At 40.4% G+C, this 15,430-nt stretch overlaps 1 protein-coding gene across 9 annotated transcripts in view; it reads left to right on the top strand.

The window, feature by feature from the left end:
* The window catches only part of BTRC (beta-transducin repeat containing E3 ubiquitin protein ligase), a 173,166-nt gene that overhangs the window by 48,294 nt on the left and 109,442 nt on the right, over positions 1-15,430 (top strand). For 5 of the 9 annotated variants that reach the window (XR_010794079.1, XM_066619690.1, XM_066619682.1 and 2 more), the window contains one exon: positions 2,364-2,471. The exons of 3 other annotated variants lie outside the window; for them this stretch is intronic. Coding sequence is in view for 5 of the 6 variants with exons in the window: in XM_066619690.1 (XP_066475787.1) it covers positions 2,364-2,471 (108 nt within the window). In the remaining variant the exon portion in view is untranslated. Of the gene's footprint in view, positions 1-2,363; positions 2,472-8,552; positions 8,636-15,430 lie in introns of those variants that run through there. One more of the 9 variants, XM_066619687.1, reaches the window with a different exon arrangement.

Consider the following 15,430-nt stretch of genomic DNA (forward strand, 5'->3'; position numbering starts at 1 on the left):
TATGGCATGCATGTGCACACAGATGGATAGAGAGGGAAGGGACCTGATTTTCAGACCTGATGGTTTGCCACAACTGAATAATCGATAGACATTCACAGACACTCTCCAGTATATTTTATCCTTTTTGGCATAGTAGGGTGCTGATAGGCTTCTTGTCATTTCCTCGGGCAGTGTTTCTCCACTAGGTGGGTCGCGAAGCAATTTCAGATGGGTCGCCATTCATTTCAATATTTTATTTTGGCTGGAATAAATAAAGATTCAGTGCTTTTTGAAAGACCTGCTATGATTTTAAAAGTGGTTTTTCCTTCTTATTGTTCTCAAAAGTTAGCTTTTAGAGGTAAAGCTGTTAGTTTCCTTTTGCAGTAAGAACCACAGTTGATGGTGAGGTTGACCATGCTCAAGTTGATCATAACTCTTGAATTTGGATTTTCCGCAATGTTGGTGATAGTGGGCTTTGAGCTTGTTTATTGCTAGTCCAGTCTCTGATAAATGAGATATCAGAACTTTTTGAAAGCTTGGCCTAAATGTGTATGCTGTCTGAGCATGAAATAAATGTATGTGTAAAATTATGGCCTACGCAGATGCCATTTAACGCCTTTTAAATAAAAAAAGAAAATGTATATAAAAAGTGTTAGCTGGGGAAAGATGGGGTGAAAGATGGGGTGAAGAGAGCTTGAATTGTATAGTGCAAACAGCGTAAGTATGGAGCTGGGCACATCCCAAATTGTTTCCTGTACATCTCTTGCTTTGCTTCTCTTCTACTTACTGGCTCCTTTTGCCTCTGAAAGAGATTCAAAATTAGGCAACAAGATATCAAAGTTCTGCTGTTGTAAGAATTGCTCCTTTGAAACGTTTACCAATCTGTTCTCTGCTACATTTACTATACTTTTCTACATATAAAAGTGCTTCTGAAATGAAGATTAATGGTTTGCTGTATTGCATAATCAGCTTATTTCATTGTTGCCCTATCTGTCTACTTATGTGTCAGCATTTGACCAGCTTGGTCAATAAATATTGTAGGTTTCTTGTATGAAAATCCTCTTTGTGGTAAAATCCAGAGTTATATCAGAAGTCTTGTGTTCCAGTTAAACAATGCAACTAATTGAAATTTGATACAGCATCAAAAGAAAGTTGCTTTTTCCCCCCCTCTCCCATGGATTTACACTTCTTTAGTTAGCTTGATTTCTCCTCTTGTTTTTCAAACTGACATACTGTATATCCAAGCAAGGATAACTAAACAGTAGGGCTGCTGAAGGTTCTCTCAGATCTCTTCACAAATTCAGACTTTCCCTTTTTTGCTCAGTGTAACACTTCTACCCTCCTGCTTACACTGCAGAATTATTCACCCCATGCCAAATAGTGTCTCTGCCTGGGAAAAGACAGCAGATGAACTGTAGAGGTTATGCTTGGAGAAGAGCTAAAAATATTAATTGGTGCAGTGAATGGATTGATTCAGAATCCCTAGAAAAGGATTCAGTGTGTTGACTGCAGATGACATTTACATTAGTCCCTCTTACAGGCTTTGTTTTTGAATCAGTGCTCCAAAGAGTAAATTCTCTGTGGTTTTAAGTAAGCAGAAACTATTGCCTCTATTACTGGCAAGCAGAAACTATTACTGAAATACCTTTAAAATATTTAATAAGGGATTTAAATAAAAGCCTGCCTATGTAAACTGCCTTGAATAAAGTCTTGAATAAAGACCAAGAAAGGCGGTATATAAATACCTGTTATTATTATTTAAAATATTACCTGTTTTGGAATATTGGACTGGTGCCTCTGTAGTGCTAACCATTCCTTAGCATGCTCAAGGGAAATGGACTGTGTAATCTTGGAAGTTATTCCATCCTTCTTCTCTTGGTCTTAACCCAGGTTAGTGCTTGGGTCTGAACCAGTGTTAATCATTCTTACTGCTATCTGGGGCTTGGAAGTCTGTTTGAGATCCTGGTTAAGAGCAAACCTTGGTTAGTGTTAATAATCAATATAGAGCAAAGCATGGTAACTAATTAAATCAGTGAGGGAAGGGAAAGGTATGTCTGCTCTGACCTACTGTCATATTTGTTTGAATTAGATAATTGATTAAAAAGCAAGTGATATTTAATCAACTCAAAGCATTAGAACAGTCTTGCAAACAATGGATATAAAATACTGATGAGATTTAAGTGTGTGTGTGTCTGTGTGTCTGTCTCTGTTCCACCCCTCTGTCCCGTTATTCTTCTTTTCTCTAAAGGGAACATGCAGGTCAGTACTTATGTGTGAAAGCTACTCTAGCTTTACTGAAAACTTAAATCGAAACTCAGACGTTCCTTTAATCTGTGCCATCCTGTTTCATACAGTCCCATCTCATAGTTGTCCTTTCTCTGCAGTGCTCTATGCCCCGGTCTCTGTGGCTGGGCTGCTCCAGCTTGGCGGACAGCATGCCCTCGCTGCGATGCCTGTATAACCCAGGGACTGGCGCACTCACAGCTTTCCAGGTACTCTCTCACTCTGTCTGTGTCTCTGGGTGTGTCTGCTGCTTGTGCTTGCTTTCATTAACTCTTCCTATTATTATTATTATTATTATTATTATTATTATTATTATTATTATTATTGCTTCACAGTGTCTGCTTCCTTCATATTCTCACCTTGCATAGTTCTAGTCTTGACTATACTAGTGCAGAATCACTTGTGGATTGATTCAGATAGAATCGATACATTGTGCTCAAACCTCGTAAGAATGCAGAAAACAACCAGTTTTGCAGTCTGATCCAGATGTGTACTTACTAGTAGATGCCTATGCTTTCCTATTCCAAATTTGTTTTTTGGCACATATTTGCTTATTAAAAATAGGGGCAGTGGTACACTGAGAATTGATGAATTTAAGCCAGGTGAGTCTCTGGCCTGTTGTTGCTAGAGAGAGAGAGAGAGAGAGAGAGAGAGAGAGTGTGTGTGTGTGTTTCCTTTTCTCAGCTTGCTTTATGAAAAGGCAGTAATGCTGTGGAGGAGAGTAGAGAGCAGGCAGAGATAGTAGCATGTTGTTGTCTTTTGATTTCCCCCTCATTCTATTCACCTAGTGAGTACTTCTGTGGGCCAGATTTTGTCCTCCTTGGGCCCCAAAGCATTCCCCCGTTGTCCTAATTTTTTGATAACAGTCAGAAGCTTTATATAATATTAGTAAAACACTAAGCAAATAGTTGATCAAATGCTGAGTAGTGTGAACTTCACAATACACTTTCAGATTTAGGCTTTGATCTGCCAAGAGAAGTGAATTATGGCCAGGTTATTATTTCCTCATGAAACATATATGGTTTGTTCACTGAGTTGATAGATTAGAGCAGCAGTCCTGCAACTAGAGATCACTGCGTGCTGAAAATCCCTTCCCTGGTATGGAGTTTACCATCCCACCAGGAGCCTCATATCTTCCTTCCCAATCTCTCCCAAATTTTGCACTGGGCAGCTGCGTCTACACGGAAATCTGGGCACAAAGCCTGCTGGGGCGACAGGCAGCAGAAGTGGCTGCCTGGTTCAAAGTTAGGGGGAGATTGGGAAGCAAGATATGAGGCTTCCTGACAGAACAGTCATTTGCATGAAGGGTTGCAACGGGCACTAGATCCAGCCCACAGGCCAGAGTTTGGTGCCTGCTGGACTAGGGCACAAGAGTGAGTATTCCACTTTTTGAAAACAAAAAGAGTTTGCAAACAATTGTTTTGGTCCTTGCCTCTGAATTCCAATACCTAACATGTAAATGAAACCCCTTTGACTAGTTTCCTTATTTCAAAGGATTGTATCTTGCTATCTTATCCAGAGTTGAAGCAATAGGATAGGATAAAACTTACCATCATATCAAAAAAGAGATTTCTTTTTCAGAAAAATGCTCCTAAAAGCCTGATATCAGCCTGATAAAACATTAGAAACAATAATAGTGTGGTATCAGGCATTAGTTTCAGAAATCCTTGTATAAAACATTGCTTCAGATTTACTAACACAAGTTCCAAAAGCTCATTAGAACAGTCAAGTTTATTTTTTATCCACAGAAAGATGAGCAGTGATGAATCTAGACAGATCTTCTTCAGGAGTGTGTTTTCACAACCTCACTACCAAAACTGAAAAGACCCCATCTTTCTTGTTCTTGCCTAGTTGCGATAACCCACATATTAAGGGCTCTTGTAATACCCAAATGTTTCCTGCTGGAATGTGTGTTGGGAGCCATATTTTGCATGGAGTTAAAAACAACCAACCCACTCAAATCATTTTAGGGTTCAAGCTTCATGAAAACAGTTATACAGAAAGAAAGGCAGAGATTCTGGACAAGGAATCTGCAACATCTGTTCTCAAGGGTTTGTTGAGAGACATTCTCATGAGGTAATGAGAAATTTCCAAACTGACCCTACGTATGTCCTGCTTCTGGATTTTCAGTCCGCTAAGAGTCCTACAATGCCATGGGAGCATGTCTTCAGCCTTGTGGGCATTTCTCTCAGCTTAAACCAATAAATGAATGTCCTCCTAGGGAAATGGTGTGTAATACACCATAGGTCAGGGAGGTACTTATTACAAAGAATTGTCTGTGCAACTTGTAATTCAGTAAGTCAGTTTTGCTACATAACTAGGCCTATATTGCTGAACCACATAGCCTTCAAACCTTGTGTCAAAGCTTTTCAGTTATATCATTTTTGGTATTGAATTGCTGTGACCAAGTGAGATTAATCCTGGCCTACCCTCCACAGTCCCAACTCACCCTTTGGATATTATGCTATTGTTAATAAACTGTTAGCCTTCCTCAAAGGCAGTAATGCTGGCTCTCCCTCCTATTATCCTCACAACAACCCTGTGAAATAGATTAGACTGAGGGATGGCAACTAGCTGCCGGTCTCTCAGTGAGCTTCATAGGTAAGGGAGGATATTAGAAGTGTGAAAGTATTACCATGATGTCTATTTAAGAATAAATATAAAGAGGATGTTCTGGAAACTGGATTAATATAGTTGGAAAGACCTGAGCAACTATATTCAGACTTAAGAAAATTAGGTGTCGCATATTTCAGAATAATAAGTAACTTGATAGAAAAATCTGTCTAGGGTGCCAGTGTCTGGGGAAACCTGGTGGAATAGCTGCTCCAGCATGCTGCTGAAGTTCATGAATCATTGTGACAGTCCGCTGGATGAGTCCATAGGATTGTGGCCAATAACTTGTGATTTGACTTCATTTTAAATCTGGCTTCTTGCCCTGCCTGATGTCAAAATAGTGCTGACGCATCTTAGATCATTCTGCAGCAGCTCTTCTAGTTGAGCTAATGCTTGGCATTCATGGACTCTGTAAGGTGCCCTCTCAATCATTCAGTCAGCTGGCATAGATGGAAGGGATAGGAGAATGGGAATGTCATCCTTTTTCATGTTCAGAAATACAGGCATAATTAAATATCCTTTGTACATTCTTGTCTTGATTTGCACAGTTTGAATAAATCAGAGGTATTTTTTCTTTCAGGAGGAAGTCATCTTGGGGGCTTCTGAATTCTAGTTTGAGAGAGGTGCTTGGTAACATTTGACAATATTGCTTGTCTGCTGAAATTGATAATTGCTTATTTTCTTGACAAAACATAGGTATTCTCAGTATCTAAAGGTGCTTTTGCAAACTAGATGTACATACATTATTTACTATAGCAATATATTCACAAGTTATCTAAATAAAAAGGAAAGCTGTGAAATTTTAAAAAACTATTGCCTACTCTAGAAGGCCAGTGAGATTCTAAGCTGTAGCTTAGACAACTGTTGGCACCCACCCGTTGCTTCAAATCCCTAAAAGGGAACTGAAATTCATATTGCTCCTTGTCCTGTGTAATCTGCAACTCACTTTGCCAGTACATTAGAAACCCCAGCTGCAGGCTTTCCTTATCTCAAGGGTTGATCCTAATCCATGACCAGAATTGCTGCCCTCACTATGAATAATGGAAACTCAGCTCTGCACTAAAAGTAATCTGACCGCTCACATTGGAGCACTGATATGATACCTACTAAGTGTTGAGCAGAGCTGCTTCACTTGCATCAGTGCTTGTATAAAATGTGCCATTCAGAATGCCACATGTGGGATCCTTTTTCTGTTGTCTTTACTTAAATGTGGGTTTGGGTTAAAACATGTTTGCAAAATAGTAAGATACTTCTTTCAGCTTTTTTTCCTCTCATAAAGTTTGGCATTTTTTGCTAGTAAGGTTGAAAGTAATTGGAGAGAAGTAATAATAGACTTTGCTCATAGCAATGAAGAACATGCAAACTCAAGAGCCACTTAGTCACTGCTGACTGTCAAGCTATTTGCATCCTTGCCCACAATGCTTGTTCAGGAGTTGAAATAAAGAGACATTACTTCGTATAGTAAGCAGTAGCCAGTACTTGACACTGCTGGGCTAGATGGTACTACTGTAAGGTGGGCTTAAAGCTGGTTGAACCACCATTCCCAGGGAGTGCTTTTAAATGGCTCTATGTCATCCTGGAATACCTCCGGTCTGCCTTGGACCCTATGCTGTTTGACATTTTTATAAATGATCTGCATAATGGGCTAGAAGGGATGCTTGTCAAATTTGCAGATGACACAAAGCTGGGGGTGGGGGGCTAGTTAACACCCTAGAACAGTGTTTCTCAAACTGTGGGTTGGGACCCCCTGGGCGGGTCATGACCCAATTTCAGGTGGGTCCCCATTCATTTCAATTTTTTTTAAAAATACATTATACTGGATGCTACCCTGGTATGTGACTGTATTTGGGGAAACATTACAGATCGGTTCTTTTAACAGGCTTCTATGTATATACTTTTAACAATAATAATAAATGGGACTTACTCTTGGGTAAGTGTAAGATAGGATTGCAGACTAGGATTGTCAAAAATTTTCCTGCTTGATGATGTCACTTCCATGGGTCCTGACAGATTCTTATTCTAAAAAGTGGGTCCCAGTGCTAGATGTGTGAGAACCACAGCTCTATAGGAAAACTTTTAAGGGCTGATTTAGTACTATTGCAGGATGTTTGGCAATACAGCAATACCTTGATTTTCATCCATTTGACTTTCATTGCTTAGGTCTTTCAGCTGTTCTCAGTTATAACCACATTTCAAATTTCATCCACATGCTTTCCCTCTTTCGTCTGATTTCATCCAACCTTCCATGACATTTATTGCCGTTCTTATGTTTATTTCTCTTTTATTTCTGTTTATATAGGTTTTGCCTGCATTCAAATGTGGTGTAGTTATTTGTTTCTCACTGGCCAAAATAAAGTTGCAAATTCAATATGCTTTGACATTGATCCATTTTTTACTTTTGTCCATGCTCTGGTTCCTAAATAGATGAAAGTGTAAGGTATTGCTGTATATGAAGAGAGTGAAAGGGGAATGGGTGGTGATAAATTGGGCAAAATACCTTTAGGCCTTTTAAAACCAGGGCATATTTTGTTTAAAAGCTCAGTGAAAGTTAGCAGTCATAGGAAGTAGTTTAGAGTGAAGAGTGTCTATATGTTGCTTGTAGTAAGGGTCATTGTAAAGGTAGTCTCTGTGTAGCATTCCCTTTGTTTGACAAAGACTGCTTACATCAAAGTGTGGTGGAATTTGTCATAGGTTCTTCTGTGAGAAGTTTGGTGCAGTTGAAGACATTTCAACTGCAATTTTCCATCTTCTCCTGTAACTTGTAACCATGATGACATGGGCCTTTTGTAGGGTCTACTTTTAGCTTATGGAATGTGACAAAAAGGCCTGACAAATTTGATCAGTACTCTGCACAAACCGAGTGCACTCTAGTGGACAGAGAGAAATTCCTGTCTGAAACCTCGGACAGCTGCTGCCAATGATACTGAGCTAGATGAACCTATGATCTGACATGGTATATTTATTTACTTCCGTTTCAAATATACCATATTCCCTTCTCCACAGAGTACTCTTTTGGATTTTGTTCAAGGTGGTTTGCATACGCAGGCTTCCTAGACCCTATAAGGTTCTTTACAATGTTGTTCTATGTAACTACATCTGTTATTCTTCAGTGGTGTAGCCAACTTCATCTTAGTTGTAGGAACACTCCGAGCTTTTCTCAGGCAAGCCACACAAATATCAGCAAGAGATTTTCCAACATTCTCAACGTTCTAAACACTCTCCCACCGCAGCAACAGCTCACCAGCAACTCCTCTCTGCCACAGAAGATCACAACAGCTTGTCAGTGACACTTATTGTCTCTCCTCCAGACCCAACCCCAGCTGTGCCTTCTTCGCTTCCGGTCATCTTCAGGCAGCTCTTCTTCCAGACCATACTTTATGCAACTTCATTTGTAGAACAAATTGCAGAATCATTCACAATATGAAAATATTTTGGCTCAGTATTGTACAGTTAGGTGACAAGTAAACAAGCCATGTCGGATTGAGGTTACAAATGGCACCTTCATAAACTGACTTTTTCCAGTCTCTGCTGCCTTCACCATCAGTTGACAATGTGAAAATAGCAAAAGAACTTTTAAGGGTAGAACTGTAAGTTATTTTTCAACTGCTCCTTGTACATTTGTAGAATATTCTTTTATCTATCTGTCTTGCTTTCTCTTGTGCACATGTAGAATGAAAAAAAAACTGCTGGCATGACAGTTTTCCTTCTCCAAGCTAGGCAGACGTGCTCCACCGTGCTGAGGCATCAAAGTTTACAAATGGTGAGAGATGGCTTTGAAGAACTTTAGTGAGCTAGTTAAATAAATAGGAGTATTGTAATGTTTACATTGGTTCAAAAGGTTCTTAGCTTATAATTGGGTGTACGCCATGGTCAAAAGGTTCATCAGCATAGTGGAGGGTTTCACTGTAGTTGACTGAAACCCATATAGCTTTCCTCACTCTGGTTCTACTCCAGTGGTTCTGCTCAAGCACCTGCAGGATATTTACAGTGAGATTATAAAACCAAGCCCTAATTTGGGGGGCTAGCAGCCAGAGCCTGTGGCTTCAGCCCCCTAGCTGGTGGCTCATCTGTCCCCCATTTATGAAAGTACTTAGGTGGCTCCCAACTGTTTACAAGACAGCAGAGGTGAGATTGTTGATTGACAAGTTAGAAATGCACTCGATCATTCCCTCTGCCAGTCTCTGGTTCATGCTGTTAAAAATGTCAGCCTCTCCAAGTTTGAATGGCAGCCTGAGGGCCTCCAAAGCTTTTTGTTTTCTGAGATGGAAACACAAATTGGATGTGTGCCTGAGCGCGCCATCCCAGGCTGTAATTTCATCTTTTAGCTAAGAACCACAAGGTACATGAACAAAGCACCCTGTAAACAATAATACTGGGGAAAAAAATAAACAAGGTCGTGTTTCTGGTACGTTGATCCACTGGTGTCCTGACCTCTATCACGTCGAACATCTCCACTCTGATTGCTGCTCCCTCTGGCATTTCAATGAGAGGGAGAGGCAGACATAGGGGATTTACCAAGATTTAAAGTTGCAGCAGTGTTGTGCATTCCTTGTATTGGCTATGAAATATTGAACTGCCATTGTGTGTGACACTCAGTTTTAAGCATTGGTCCTCATTTGAGATGGACTGTATCTAGGCTATAAGATTCTGTCTTCTCTTTTCCCCCAACCCCTCTTTGCACTGAGAAAATGGAGAGTAGTAACTGTGAAGGGCAGGAATGCAAAGAAATACGCAGTTTGATAGTCACACTTAACACATCTGTAGTGCATGAAGATTAGCCATACAAGAGTTTATAGAGCAAAATGAGTGAGTATGTTGCCTGAGGGAATATGTAGTTGAAATGTGTGTGCTGTGCTATTTAAAGCATAATAAAAAAAGGGGAAGGTTTATACCTTATATTTTTGCCCTCTCTGAAATATACTAGGCAAGTGTGACACATGTGAAGGTACATTTTAAGCAAATTGTTTTCTATTAATTCTGTGGCCAAGAATTGTTACTTCCTGCATTCTCTCCAGTTCTCATTCTCTTTTATATGCCATTGAGCATGTGCAGGAAAGCCAGTGGTATCTGTTGGCATAGCTTATGGTATTCTGGACGGCAGGCTAAAGTTAGTGTGTGTTTATCATGCACACAGAAGATGCAAAGAATCATAAAGGAAGCTACTTATTTCTTATTCTTTCAGTGACTTTGACTTGTTTCTGTATTTTCGCAGCCAGAATTGCTTATTATCTGTTTGCTTATTACACTCTGTATGATTCACCTTCGCAAAGTCACTGCATTTTAGGATAGCTAAATTGTTGTTTCAGAACAGGATGGAGGGTAGCATAATTGGGGGGGGGACTTGTCTAACATTACAAAGCAGAGGAGATACACCTTGTTGAAAAGCAAACTGTGTTGGATTTAAAAATATCAAAAGACACATTTCAACCTCATTCAACCACTCTACCCCCCCCCCCAAATTTCCATAAAGGCATTTAGTATGTTTCATCACTTGAAAGCTTTAGTGTTGCCAATGTTGGCATTAAACTGAGTGAGAAAAATGTGTTAGCTCTTAGGAAAATCCTCGGTCACTTGGGTGATACGTTGGCACACATGTTTATGAAAAGGCATTAACATACTGATGGATCATAATCAATGGATTCCCCAATAGAATAAGTCCAAATTCAACCCTGCGTGACTGCTGACATTATGCAATATGAATTGTTCTTCTTGAGAAGCTGTATTCCAAAACCTTCCTGGTAGGGGACCCTGATCGTGTTTTTAAAAAAAAAATCTCCTGTGTCCACCAAATTGTGGATTTTCTTCCTTTCCTTGTTAGAAGTCAGAAAGGTCTGCATAGCTCTTACAACAAATGACATATGTAGTGCCAATCAGATGCAATACAGGTACTTTTAAAGCTAGCTCCAAGTTCCTGAACATTGTGAACATCTGCTTAGAGGTATTGCAAAGCCCCACAATGCACTAATTGAATTACTCTTTTTTCTGGAGTTGCAGACTGCACTAATTGAATTAGAACCAGCTACTGTGCAGGCCCGCGCATGTGTGTTGAAATGAGCAGAACCAAAGCTGAGAGGAGAGGAAGAGAACAGAGGCATGACTAGAGATCATGCGTACTGTGCTGCTACCTAATGGTGGTTTCTGGTATTGTGCAGGCTCTGAAAGATTGAACATCTCGTCCTTTAACTAAGGGAGGACTAGCAGCAACGGAGCTCATTCCAGTGGTTCTAGCACAGGGTTTGAAGCTTTTGGGCTTAACTAACAACAAGAGAAAGCTTTAGTCACTGGACTAGTTAGTGACTAAATCAATTTTGTGTGTTAATAAAATCCTTGTCTTAAAAAAAAAAACATTCTCCTAAAATGTACTTTTTTCATTGATGCAAATATTTTTACACTTAAATGTACTCGGTTCCTTTATATTTAATAGAAAACAGTAACTGTGATAAATGCCACATGGAAGATTCTTGTTGTAACCACTTTGTGTAAAACTGAAACCTGAGCCTATATAATATGTTTTGATATTGTATTGGAGAACTTGAAAAAGCAACTAATGACATTTTTAAACACAAGAATAGCTCTTGTTTATCCCTTTATGAAATGGCAACAAAAATTTTAATTTTGCTACAGACTTGGGAAGTTTTGATGAAGCTTGATTATCTTGCTTCTTAACTCTTTTTCGCCCAGCCCACAGGTGTACACATTTGATCTCTGTTGTGTATATGCAATGTTGGGCAAAAATGGTTTCAATTAATGTGTTTGTCAATTACTGACAGCCCAATCCTATGCATGTTTACTCAGAAGAAAGTTCCATTATAGTCAATGGGGCTTACTCCCAGGTAAATGTGCAGCAAATCGGATTGCAGTCTAATAGCCCAATCCTGTTCAATTTTCCAGTGCCTTTGCGGGAGGCACTGCTTCCTGTGTTGGGGGAGCAGTCACAGAGGCCTCCTTAAGGTTTGGGAACATTTGTTCCCTAACCCCAGGACTGCATTACGGTTGCACTGGTGCTGGAAAGTTGGACAGGATTGGGCTGTGAGTCACCTATAGCAGACATCATAACTCATTCCACACAAGTACAGAACAAACTACTTCAGAGTATATTTCCCTGAGCATTTCAGTCTCCAAATATAGTTACATCTGTCCTCTTAATGGACTGTTTTTCTTCAAAGCTATTGGTTTTGATACAAAAATAACTAAATATATTTTTACATTTACTTAAGATAATTGAGTAATTGCAGTTAGAAATGGGTCGCTTGGCTCATTCCCACAATGCTATTTTTCAGATTAATGGTTCTTGCAAAATAATCTCTCAAGGAACTAATAGAGACTTTGCAACAGTAAGGATTTGTTTTTACAAGTATTACATATTAGAAAATGTTAAAATACATTACTCAATCATAGTAATTAAATGTAAAACATGCAAATTTACATTTTTTGTTCTCGCTGCTCATTTAATAATGGAAGATCTGAAATCACAATTCCAAATCTTTGATTTAGACAACTGAAGCGGAGGTTATCTTGAGACGTTCCTTCAGGTGGAAGTAATAAGTGACAGATTATATGAAACTGGGACTTGAATTATTCGGAATTCTTAACTTGAATGAGAATTAGCTCAGGATTATTCAGACATGCAATGGTGTCCTTTTATGTAGTCCAGTCCTAAAGACAATTACTCAGAAACAATTTTGACTGCATTCAATGGGACTTTCTTCCTGTAAAGGTTGATTTGGCCTAGTATTGCAATCCTGCTTTTCACAGTGGTGGTAAATCTGGGATTGAACTTTATGACTTCAGACTGCAGATTCGGGCTCACATGATTGAATGCTCTGCCCTGCAAGAAAATTCTCTTTGCATATTAAACAGTAATACTTAGCATGTGTATGGTCCTTTTTTATGTTCAAAGCACTTCATGGGATTGTTAGGTTGTATCCTTACAATAACCCTGTGAGTTAAGTGAGCAACAATCATGATGGAGATAAAACTAGGCTAGCACCCTTTCTGTTGTCATCTTATGTTCTGTTGGGGAGGAATTGTTTGGGATGAGAGAGTAACCTGTCACATGAGTCCAAGTGGTACAGCTTAGACAAAAGTTTACCACTTTGGTGGAAACTACACCCTATTCACATTTTCTTAGTAGGTAAACCCCATTAAATGTAGCAGGACTTATTTTAAAGTGAATGTTTGTAAGATGTTGTCAGATTCTTGCTTCCCAATTTTCAGGGTTTGCTCACTGCTTGATTGAGGACTCAAACACTTCAGATATCTAAAAGGTCTAATTTTTAGAAGCCCCTCCTGTGTATAGGCTTGGAAAAAAGTGACCTAGACATCCTCAGCAATTTTAAGCTATTGCTTCAACCTTGATTTAAGTGATTTGCTGCCACCTTAATTTTCCACACTTGTTGCATCTGTTAACAGCCATGGCCTCGTAGGCTACTAAATGCATGGGGGTTTGCGGGCAAGAATTTTCCCAAACACCTATACTCCACTAAGCTGAAATGGAAAGTTACGAAGTCCAACTAATAGCAAAGAGCTGGTTTATGAGTAGAAAAGGGGTGTGCCATTTCCAGTATTACCCTTCAACAATGCATGTTTTAAAATTCTGTAGAACTTATAGGTGAAACCTGCAGTATAAACCTACATCCCCTTAGGGCGCAATCCAAACCCGTGCTGGAGCAGGCAAGCCAGGAGGCTTGCGCTGCATCCAACACGGGTTTCTGGCCAGCAGCGGCTCAGCCAGAGTCAAGGGGAAGCTCCTCCCCTTAACCCTGGGTAAGGGCTGCTTGACCCAATGGGTCTCCTTGGACCTGCACCACCTCTAGAGGTGGCGCAAGTCTGAGAAGAGTGGAGCGACTTGAAGCTGCTCTGTTCTCCCAGGGGACGGGGGTTGGGATCCGGCATAACCGCCTGGTCCCAGCCCCGCCATCGGCTCCCTATGCACCTGTCCCGGGACCGCCCATCGCCCGCCCTCCCCCCGCCCCCCACGCCTACCTTTGCCACTTGTGTCGGTATGGGTGCGCTGGCACAAGCGGTGGGGAGGAGGCTTCTGCTGGCCTCCATGCGTCGGCGCATCTAGTTGAATGGAGGCACATCGGTTGTACGGAGGTGCAAACGTGATTTATGGCACATTTGTGACCCTCCTGGGGCTCCTTTACTGGCATAAGTGCCAGTTAGGATTGCGCCTTTAGTCATTTTAGCAGAATAACAGTGTTGTGTTTGGCATGGGTGGTATCTTCCACTAATTTCAGTGAAATATTCTTAAGGGAACCTCACTGCCTCCTGCTGGTCACTTCCTACATCTTTCTATAGAAATTCTCAGTTGCCTGAATGCCTGTAGGGGAGTGTTAAGCTGTAAGTGGTAAAGAATCCATTTCATACACTGTGCAAAAAGCTTTTTAAAATAATCTATTTCTGAACCTAAATTGTCCTGGGACCAGCTCTTGATATAAAAATTCATAGAAACCTGCTTTTTTTCCCTGAGTGTAGTAACTCCTTGCCTTAGTGCTATAGCGTTGGAATTCACATTGGCCAGGTTGTTCTGTAAATTAAACCGTGACAGCTCCCCTCAGGGGAACAGCCGATGTATTTATGATGATGTGCTGATTACACAAAATACACTGCAAGCAGAAAACAGCTGCAGAGAACAAACCTCTTAAAAGAATACAATTACAAATAGCACCCTTAGTATTTCTAGTGGCGAGGGTAAAATACAGCATGCTAATGTAAGGTTTTTAGCTGGCTTTGCAAGAGATGGGAGATTTGAGGGAAAAATCTGAAAGTACAATTGGATTTGCATGTAGTTCCAGTACAGCTTGTGTGTGGAACTTACTCCCAGAAGTAATGAAGGGCAGGCTTGTGTTTCAGTATGTTGCTTATGTCAGACCTTTTCCTTAAGGTTTCCAACTAGGCTGGGGCAGTAGGAGGATTTTGGGAGTGAAGCTCAGCTGTTATTCAGTACTTTGGTCCAGTCCTTATGTGCCCTTGGCTCTAGAAGGGTGTAGCGTGCTTGGCAGTCACAGTGCTCATAGTTGGTTGCTAATCATGGCATACCCTGTAATTAGTTGCTGTTACAGGGGCATTTGCAGAATGGAAGGTGCCTTTTAGCCATGGGTGAAGGTAAATAGTGCAGTGCCTGGGCCTTTCTCTGCATCTACTAGTAGGAGCTGCTTTTGTAAAAGTAGCATATTGACCTTGGATTCTTTTGCCCCTGAAGCAAGATGTCAAAACAACACTTCTCTGCTGGACTGAAGCAAATTTTATCTAATGAGAGAGATGGAAAGCAAGAAAATGGCACCCATATTGGAATTTACACCCTGTGGTATTTATTTCCTCATTAGAAAGCTCATGTTGCATAGTGGCTAAGAGATTAACCTAGTCCAAATCTAGATTCTGCCATGATTTATCATTAGTTGACCGTGGGCAAACTACTCCTAACTCTCAGCTGCAGTATGGGGATAATAATATTTTACAGCAGTGATTCTCACACGTTTAGCACCAGGTCCCACTTTTTAGAAGGAGAATCTGTCAGGACCCACCGGAAGTGATGTCATGACCAGAAGTG

The sequence above is a fragment of the Tiliqua scincoides genome, chromosome 3 (genome assembly GCF_035046505.1).
Source record: "Tiliqua scincoides isolate rTilSci1 chromosome 3, rTilSci1.hap2, whole genome shotgun sequence".
Taxonomy (NCBI): Eukaryota; Metazoa; Chordata; class Lepidosauria; order Squamata; family Scincidae; genus Tiliqua; species Tiliqua scincoides.